Source organism: Carlito syrichta, unplaced genomic scaffold, assembly GCF_000164805.1.
Source record: "Carlito syrichta isolate Samal-C Ts95f unplaced genomic scaffold, Tarsius_syrichta-2.0.1 Scaffold316384, whole genome shotgun sequence".
In the NCBI taxonomy this organism is placed as follows: Eukaryota; Metazoa; Chordata; class Mammalia; order Primates; family Tarsiidae; genus Carlito; species Carlito syrichta.
This window is the reverse complement of record NW_007260480.1, coordinates 473,173-482,725: the sequence shown is the minus strand read 5'-3', so window position 1 is coordinate 482,725 and position 9,553 is coordinate 473,173. Positions and strand designations below refer to the sequence as shown.

The 9,553-nt window shown below is 40.6% G+C and overlaps 1 protein-coding gene across 4 annotated transcripts in view; it reads left to right on the top strand.

Moving 5' to 3' along the window:
- The first annotated feature begins 9,142 nt into the window (after window positions 1-9,142).
- The window catches only part of NDC1 (NDC1 transmembrane nucleoporin), a 60,275-nt gene continuing 59,864 nt past the window's right edge, over window positions 9,143-9,553 (top strand). For 2 of the 4 annotated variants that reach the window (XM_008074259.2, XM_008074258.2), the window contains exon 1: window positions 9,143-9,484. In XM_008074259.2, coding sequence (XP_008072450.1) covers window positions 9,428-9,484 — 57 coding nt within the window. In that variant the 5' untranslated portion in view covers window positions 9,143-9,427. The remainder of the gene's footprint in view (window positions 9,485-9,553) is intronic. The other 2 variants (XM_021707105.1, XM_021707104.1) reach the window with 2 other exon arrangements.

Genomic DNA, 9,553 nt, shown 5'->3' with positions numbered 1-9,553 from the left:
TAGCGCATGCCTGTAATTCTGGTTACTCGGAAGGCTGAGGTGGAAGGATCGCCGGAGCCCAGCAAGGCGAGGCTACAGTGGCCGGGAGTGGCCAGTGCACTCCAGTATGGGCGACAGAGTGAGACTCCAACTCAAAAAACCCAAAAAAACAGCAGAAAGATTGCAGTCAATCTCAATGAAGTTTTTTTAAGAAAAGTAAGAAGGGACAGAATAACATCCTTAATGGTAGTGAAAGCATTTCAGACAGGCATGCCCCATAATAGCAGGTGAAATTACAGCTTAATATGTCAACATGGCTAAAAAGAATTAAGAAAATTGTCAGGATATGAAAGAAAAGCACTCAGAATGATAAAGCAGAAATTAGGTAATAGAGCTCAGGAGAGAAATGGGACAAAAAGCGAAAGCTCGGATAACCCCTTTGGGTCTCCTCCCACTGTGGGAGCTTTTCTGTCCTCTTAATAAATCCTGTTTTCTCACTTAAAAAAAAAAGAAAGAAAAGGGAAAGCTCATTTCACAAATGAAGACTGAACTAGAAGGGATATTAGTGAATGTGTGCAACTGATAATGCTTTAAGGAAATAAAAAATGAAAAAGAAGGAAAAATTTTACATTCCAGAATAGAGAGAAATCAAAGCATTTGAGAGAAAGTGACAAACACGGAAGAAAGGCAAAGATCTAAAGGTGTATTATAGATGTCCTTGAAGAAGAAAAAATTGAAGCAATGAAGGAGAATAAATTTTTAAAAACCTATAATTTAAAATTCCATTTAAAAAAGACTACAGGGCAGACTTGGTGGCTCAGCCTGTAATCTCAGCACTTTGGGAGGCTGAGTCGCATGGATTGCCTGAGTCTGTGGGTACGAGACCAGTCCAGGCAACTTGGTGAGACCTCATCTCTACAATAAATAAAAAGTGAACCGGGCATGGTAATGCGCGCCTATAGTTCTGGCTACTTGGAAGGCTGAGGCGGAAGAATCGCTGGAGCCCAGCAGGTCAACACTGGAGTGACCATGAGCATGCAACTGCACTCCAGGCTGGGCAACGGAGTGAAACTCCATCGCGAAAAAACCTACCTATAGAAAAGACTACATTATCCTGGGGAAATCAACACAGAAAACTTGTCTTCCAGGAAACCGGTTCCTGATGCCAAAAAGGTTGGGGACTGCTGTTCTAGGGAATATACTTCAGACTACCAAAATGACTGGCAAGACGTTGCATAACAGATGGTGAGCACTAAATATGTGTTTACTTGTAGAACTGAGAATAATGATGATTACAGGAGAGAGAATATAGTTTATGATGGTTATGTGCCCTTAAAATGACTATGCAATACAGCCAAAGCCAGAAAAGGAGAATGGGGAGAGCATTTTACAGCAGAATAAGCTTGCTGATTGCCTTATAGTTAAAAAAGGCTATAGACTAAATGACTAAAAGATTAAAGACTAAAAGAGTCTTGCTTCCAATTGTGCTGGAGGAGAAGAAGAGGAGGAGGAAGAAGTTCCTACGTGATGTCTGTATTGTTCATAAGAGGAAAACGAGAGATAATCACCCCTCCCCAAGCAGAGGGGATGAAAAATATTATATAAAGGAAGTGATTAGGACAAAAATACAAAACTTTTGTAAATATTTTAAAAGGGAGAGAGCAAGTAAACAGAATAGGTCACACAGTGGAAAATTATTTATATAAAATAGTTGAAATGTTCAAATAGATATGTGTGATTTCCTGCTTCACTTCACCTCTTTCAACTTGGTTTCCTCTGTAAAAGATTATACATACAATCAATCTTGAAGGGGAAATGTAACAAATGTATATGATGTATATGATATAATTTACACTGTCCAACATATAGTAAGTGTTCAACCAAAGCAAAGTCTCTAGTCTTCTCATTTAGGGAGGGGCAAACTAGGATTTGAACCCAAGACTATCTGGCTCTAAAGTTTACTCTTTCTCTACTGTGCTACTAAAAACAGGATGGATTCAATGAGTGGTAGGATTATAGGATTTTTTAGAAGAAGGAAGGATTCAACAGGAAAGCCTTTATGGAAGATACAGAATTTGAAGATGCAGAAAGTCAAGCTTAAGCGTTGGGAGCCAGCCTTGGAGGCCCACCTGATTGACAGGGTCCTGGTGGGCTGAAGACCCCAGGCCGCAGGGCGAGCCCAGGAAGCTGAGGCCCTTCTGTCTTCCACCCTTACTGCTGATATGGCCAAAGAATTCTGTGCAGTCGTGGAAGAAGAAAATGGCATGTTTATATGAATTATTCACAACTAACCTGAAAACGTTACTGTTCAATTTTCCACCTCCCACTATGCAGCTTGACCTTTTCTAACTCACATAATGAACAAACTCTGAAACACATCAAAGATGCTTTCTTTCACTTGGTTATATTACTAGATATTGCTTGAGTAAAAAATGATATAAATATATTCGCTCCTTATTTGATTTAAAATAATGTAGTTTAGTGTTGAGACATAAGGTTTTTAAAAAGCACAAGCTCATAGTAAGTTTATTGTGAATTCATTATAAGTTCAGACACATACCTAGGAATTATGTAGGTGACTTATAACACTGTTTTCACAGATTTAGGATAAAGATTAATCGTTAAGGTTTTTACTTAATTCAATAGTTAAAATTTTAAGTTTATGTATATAGAATAGGTTTTCACTGAACTCATGATATATTAATTGGGTACTTTTATGATAAATTTACTGGATACAGAAAGCAACCTTGGGGGCCTGGAAAACATCATTAAAAGCTTCTTTTGAGTTTTCTTTAGGAATATACACTGCATGATAAGAAAAAAGCAATGAAGACACCTGTACAGGAAAGGCGATTACAAAGTCTTGAAGATCATAAATACCCCAGAGAAAACTCCTGATACGTAAAAAAAGTGCACCTAAAAACTTTCTTAAAGCACTTCAAGAACTGTAATTTGGGATTGTTTTGAAAAGAATTGCTGGTAGTGCTATTCTAAACATGATAATTGTTTTATCCATGTATTAAATATAATTGGTAAAAATAAAATCATGCAAGTTTATATAATCAATATATGTATATATGAGGGTTGACAAAAATTATTAGACTTTGGTTATGTTTAACAAGGTTTTTACTTTAAATCATTAAGTTTTAATGCTGTACTTTGATGTTTTATAATTACTTTGAAGATTGTTTTAGGTTCATATGTTTAAGTTCACATAATGATAAAGTTGGTGCCTTAAAGATAATAATAATTGCTTCAGTAGCTATCTTAAGACAAAGATATTTTCCAGGAGTTTGTCAAGCATAAAGGAAAACACGTCAACCCACCCCCCCAAACCACCATTAACCTAAACTTAAAAGCTCATGAGCAATTATACAGCCATAATGATTTTAATTGTGTTAGTTTTATTTTATTATGTTTTAGTTCATTTTTGCATGATTAAAATTAAGGTAAAGATTAGTGTGTTTATTTTCACAGTAAGTCACTTTCATAGTTATTCTTTAAATGTTAGCCACTGTTTTTTGGTCAAGTTAATAGATTTCAAATTTCTACTATCACTAGGTACGATTTATAGTTTTATTTTGGTCATTTTAAGGCCTTTTAAATAGACAAGTGATGTATAACAAAAATCAAAATAAGCCTTACAGATTAAGTGCTACATTATGTTTAGTTTAAGTAAAACTCCTTTTAAACTTATCTTAAGACTCATTAACTGAAAGTAGTTAGTGTTTTTGGCCTGTTTGTTGCTTCTAAGACCACTAGATGACATAACTTCTAAAGGATGATGTGCATAAAGGAATTTTCTTTGTCCTTTCCCTTATACGAATAGTATAAAAGCTCTCTGTTAATTAACAATAAATGACATCTGTCCTACAAGAGTCAGGTGTCCAAAGTGTATTCTTTCGCCTACACTGTTCACACCTTCGGGGTATCCTAGACCCAGCAAGAGTAGGACTCCAGCACTTAAGCAGAGGCCCGAATGTAGAAAGAAGCCCATGATATGTTGGTGAGGAGGTGAGGGGTCTGTAACAGATAAATTTTAGTTTCTTCCTACCTTCATCCATTTTCTAAGAACAGCCTGTAAACTAAAAATGGATAAAACCAGTTCAGATGCATTGGTTGAGAGTATGGCTGAAGAGAGTGTCTAAAGATGGGGTTGGCCAGGCTCGGTGGCTCAGCCTATAGTTCCAGCACTTTGGGAGGCCAAGGTGAGTGGATTGCCTGAACCTGCAGATTTGAGACCAGCCCAGGCAACTTAGCGAGATCTCGTCTCTACCAAAAAAAAAAAAGTTAGCTGGGTGTGGTAGCATGCGCCTGTAGTTCAGCTACTTGGAAGGCTGAGCAGCCACTGCACTCCTGCCTGGGCAACAGTGAAATTCCAACTTAAAAAAAAAAAGATGGAGCCTTGTCTACTCGATAGGAAGGTCCCAACAACAGGGTCTGTACTCCAGTATATACCTCCTCAGGTCCTAGCACAGTGTCTGGCCCATATGCATTGCTGGGTAAATGCTGGTGGAGGGAATTAATAAGATGATACATAAAGCAAAGCTTTGAGAAGAGGACTCTTCAAGTCCTCTTCAGGTAACTGCATTTATTGACTTACTACTGGTATCATTTGGGATACGTTAGGTTATTCTAAAATAACAAACAACTCAAAACTATCAGCAGCTTGAAACAACAAAGTTTTATTTCCTGTTCATGTTACAAGTTCATGATGGGCTGGCAGGGAGACCCTGTTCACTGCAGTCACTCAGGGACCCCGCGTGATGGAGCAACCACATCTCACATATTGGTCACTGCGCTAGAGGAAAAGAGAGCTCTGGAGGGTCACAGTGGTGATTAAATTCCACCTATAAATGAGACATGTCACTTCTGTTCACAATTCATTGGCTGAAACTTTCATACAGCCATAACTAATCTCAAAGGGAGCCATGAAGTACAATCTTGTCACGTGCCTAGAGGACAGGGAGCTGGAAACACTTGGTGAATAGTATTAATGAATGTCACGTTATTTGAAAGGCAGGTAAGGGCCTCAATTCAGATTGGTTGATAGATCGAAATATATAGCCGGTCTCGGTGGCTCAGCCTGTAATCTCACACTTTGGGAGGCTGAGGTGAGTGGATTGCCTGAGCCCGCGGGTTCGAGACCCGCCTGGACCTCATCTCTACAATAAATCAAACAATCAGCCAGGTGTGGTAGCGCATGCCTGTAATTCCTGCTATTCGAAAGGCCAAGGCAGAAGGATCACCAGAGCCCAGCAGGTCGAGGCTGCGGTGGCTGGGAGCGGCCACTGCACTCCAGTCTGGGCGACCGAGTGAGACTCCAACTCAAAAAAAAAAAAAAGAAATATACAATGTACACTATTATCCCCCTTCTTACCGTTGAGGAAATTGATGCACTAAGAGGTTGAATTAGTCGCTCAAGCTACCCTGCTATGAAGCAGGGAGCTAGGATTCAAATCTGCATTTGTCTGACTCCAAAGTCTTTCTCAGAGGCACTTAAGTCTTTATGGGAAAAGCTTTTGGTTCTGCCTCTCCCTCATGGCCTAGGAAAAGAGGTACCATGAAGCCTTACCTTCCCCCATAGATTTTATTTCACTGTCTCTATGTCACAGGTAGACTTTAGTGTTTGTAAACAATCTAGGCAATGTTTAAATGGGAGAAAAAAACATTTAGGAAGCTGCATTATACACTTTGCTTTACCATGTGAGTTTTCCCTCAGGGACCTCCCTCTCTCTCCATTGGACCTCTCTCTGCAACCTGACTCCCAAGAAGTAGGTAGCAGAGAACAGACCTACCAAATAGCCAAGGAGGAGAGCAGCTTGTCTCCAGAGATGGGCATCAAAGCAAGAAGGGGGAGCCTTAGCTTTCTTCTCACTTTAAACCGAACCTTTCAAATTCTTCCCCAAGGCTTAGAGTTTGGAATGAAAAAAGAATAATGACTCAGGTTTATTCTGGGACGTGTGTTCTCCATGCCTCATGGATAAATATCATCCATGGGGTTTGAATTTATTTTTTGTTTGATTAACCCCCCCCAACAAAATAAATGTATTTTATTTTGTTTTTGCAAATAGCTGGTCACATTATATCAAGAGTTAGCAATCTTCTCTCTTGAAAGGACTGAATTTGAAACAGGATACAAATAAGGAGAAAAAAGGGTTATTTGCCACTACCACCCCTTATATTTTTTCAGGCTATTAAAATATTTAAAACTACACAACAAGGGTTTTAAAATAAGAACTTTAGGAAAATAATGGCTCATTAAAAATTATTAGGGCAATTTGAAAACAAGCAAAAGGTAATTCCCACATTCCTGTATGTTGTTGGGTGAGAGAGTGATGGTTTAAAATGAGAGTCCAGATTCTTTGGGGACACCCATTATTCATATGTTAGATCTTCTTTGCCTGTTTTCTCTATTTGTCATTTAAAAAATTCTTTTTTGTTTCTTTATTCATTTTTCATTTAAAAATGTTCTTCAGCTGGGCTCGGTGGCTCAGTCTGTAATCCCACGACATGGGAGGCTGAGGTGAGTGGATTGCCTGAGCCCGCGGGTTTGAGACCCTCCTGGGCGGCAAGACCTCATCTCTACAATAAATCAAAAAATCAGCCGGGCATGGTAGCGCATGCCTGTAATTCCGGCTACTTGGAAGGTTGAGGCAGAAGGATCACCAGAGCCCAGCAGATCGAGGCTGCAATGGCCGGGAGCTGCCACTGCACTCCAGTCTGGGTAACAGAATGAGACTCCAACTCAAAAAAAAAAAAATGTTCTTCATTTGTTATGACATTGCAGTTGTGTTTCTATGCTCCTGAGTTCCTTCTAGTCCAATCTCCATTTTTATATTTTAAAAATTGTGATTTCTTCCCTGAGTTTTATCACATAATTTCCAAGTTTTTCTAATACTAGTTGGTATTGTTCTTTCATCTCTTGTATCGTTTTCTTAATTTATTTTATTCCATTTTTCTTGATTTATTGTAGAGATGAGGACTTGCCAACTTGCCCAGGCTGGTCTCAAACCCATGGACTCAGGCAATCCTCTCACCTTGGCCTCCCAAAGTGCTGGGATTATAGGCGTGAGCTACCACGCCTGGCCCTCCTCCAACATCTTTATTATCAATTTTCTGCATTAAATTCCCCTTTGGTTTAGATATAAAAAATTATTGTCCTGAATAAACACTGATACAGTTTATTTTTTCCATCCACTCATTATTTTGTTCACTAAACAAGCATTCATGATGGGCACTTTGGAAACAATGATAAACAAGACTAACATGATGGGCACTTTGGAAACAATGATAAACAAGACTAAATTCTTGTCCTTGGGAAGTTTGTATATTAATGGAAGATCAGAAGTAAATAAATAATTACAAAAGATGACTTAAGATTGTGATAGGTAGAGTCTGTAATACTCAGTGATCTATCACAGAAACAAAGAATAGCGTACCATATGTTCTCACCCATAAGTGGACCCTGAACATTTACCATAATAGTATAAGAAAGGGATTGGCAGTAGTGGGATGCTGCTACGGTGGGGGGTGGGGATAGGGGAAACACAACATCAATAAGGATACCTGATCTCAAACCAGGTGAAGTGGGGACCAAAGGGAGGCCTACACTTTACCTGTACAATGTCCACTTATATACCTAATCTTGAATTGTACCCCACATCTTTAAAAAAAAGATTGTGACAGGTGTTATAAAAATTGAAGTGGCTTAAACAATAAATAACTGTCTCTCTTGTAAAAATGAAGTCAGAAAGTAAATGCAGGTTTGGCATAAATGAAGTCAGAAAGTAAATGCACAGGATTGGCATAATTGCTCTGAATAATTAACTCTCCTTTAAGTTTTAGTACTTCATTTTCCTGTAGAGTAACCCTCTTCCTGTAGTCCTATGTGGTGCTAGAGCTCTAGCCAACACATTCAAAATCCAGACAGCTGAATGAAGGGTTTAAGAAGATGCAAAGACCATGCACTAACTCTCCTTTAAGGTGTTTTCTAGGAACCTACCATGCAATACTGTGATTATATGTTATTAATCTGAACTCAGTCACCTGGCCACACCTAGCTGCGAGAGGCTAGGAAATGTAACCATGTGCCCAATTAAACATCGCGGGTTCCATTATTAAGAAAGGGAGAATAGATACTGAAGTAGACAACTAGTAGTCGTAAGCAAGTCAACTAAGCAAGTTCCTGTGATTTCAAGTAGCCTGAGGTGTGTTTACGAACACTCATTTGGACCGATTCTTTACAATTTTTCTCTACCACCATATAGAAGGTTTTTTCATGGCAAAGACTTGATCTTCCATTTGTATGCCCAGTTTGTCCTGCGGTGTTTCCGACTTGATTGATAATAATGTGGTTTGGGAAGCAAACATATTATTAAAATAACCTTAAAGCAACTCAGTCGCCATTATTAGCAACAATTACAGAGCAGTAGATGCAATCTCAATTTCTCTCACTAGCCTAGTAAAGCACTGAATGTGTCCTCTGTCTTTCTAAAGTATTGACTGTTGACTGCGGCATGTAATTGAGTTTTAGAAGGTGTTAGCGGTATGCATCCAGGGAGTTCACCGAAGTCACGAACAATCAGACGTCATTAGGGTGGGTGAAAAACCTTTTTTCTTTCTGGCAGGAAATTAATGGTAATCAATATTTGTATAGCATGTGATTTACATCCTCACAGCATCACCAGTATGCTATCTTCATTTTCGTGCTTATTTTAAAGATGAAATGCAGGCTCGGAGAGGGTCAAAACACCCCACTTAGCAAGTGGCAGAGCTGGAACTAGAAACCAGACCTTAGCAAACAAAATGCATCTCTAGAGAGATTTTTCACTTTCGGTAAAATTACTTGAGTACCTACTGTGGAATAATGGCATTCTTTGATTTCACTTTTAGGCGGTTGGTAAGTAATTGAGAGAAATTAAGGCCACTAATTTTGCTAGATCTTTCTAACTGGAGAATTCCAATCACTCAAAACTGTGGCTAGTATCGACTTTAGAAAACACTACGATTCCCAGCATGCCTCAGGGCACCGCCGGAAGACTTCGCTTCCCAGAATGCCATAGATTGGAACTCCGCGTTCCAGAATGCAACGCTCCTCGTCCTCGGGCCCAGAGGGCCGTAAAAAACTACAGTTCCCAGCATGCAGCGCCGCCTCCTGCCTCTGGCGCCCCGCCGGACCCTGCTCCGTAGGGACCTTTTGGACGCCCGAGGGCGGTTTCTGGAGTCACAATTCCCTTTGCGGGACGTGTCTGCGCGGCAATGCTGGCCCGTCGAGCTGGTCCAGACGAAACCTCGAAGGGATGGGCTGCGGCCTGGGCCGGCTTTCGCTCAGGCACCGTCGGAGGCAGCCCCCAGAGGGTCCTCCTGGGGCCTTCCTTCCTTTGAACTGCGGTGGCGGGCGGGCGCGCTGTCTCCGGCCGTCCTGAGAGTGGGGGCCGCCACCTCCATGGCCACGTCTATGAGTGGGCCCTGCGCCGGCAGGTCGCGGGACATCCTGTGGCGCGTGAGTGGCCCGCGCATTGTGGCGCGCGCTGCCCGCCTCGGGTCGGGCTCCGACCGCGCGTGCGCGCCG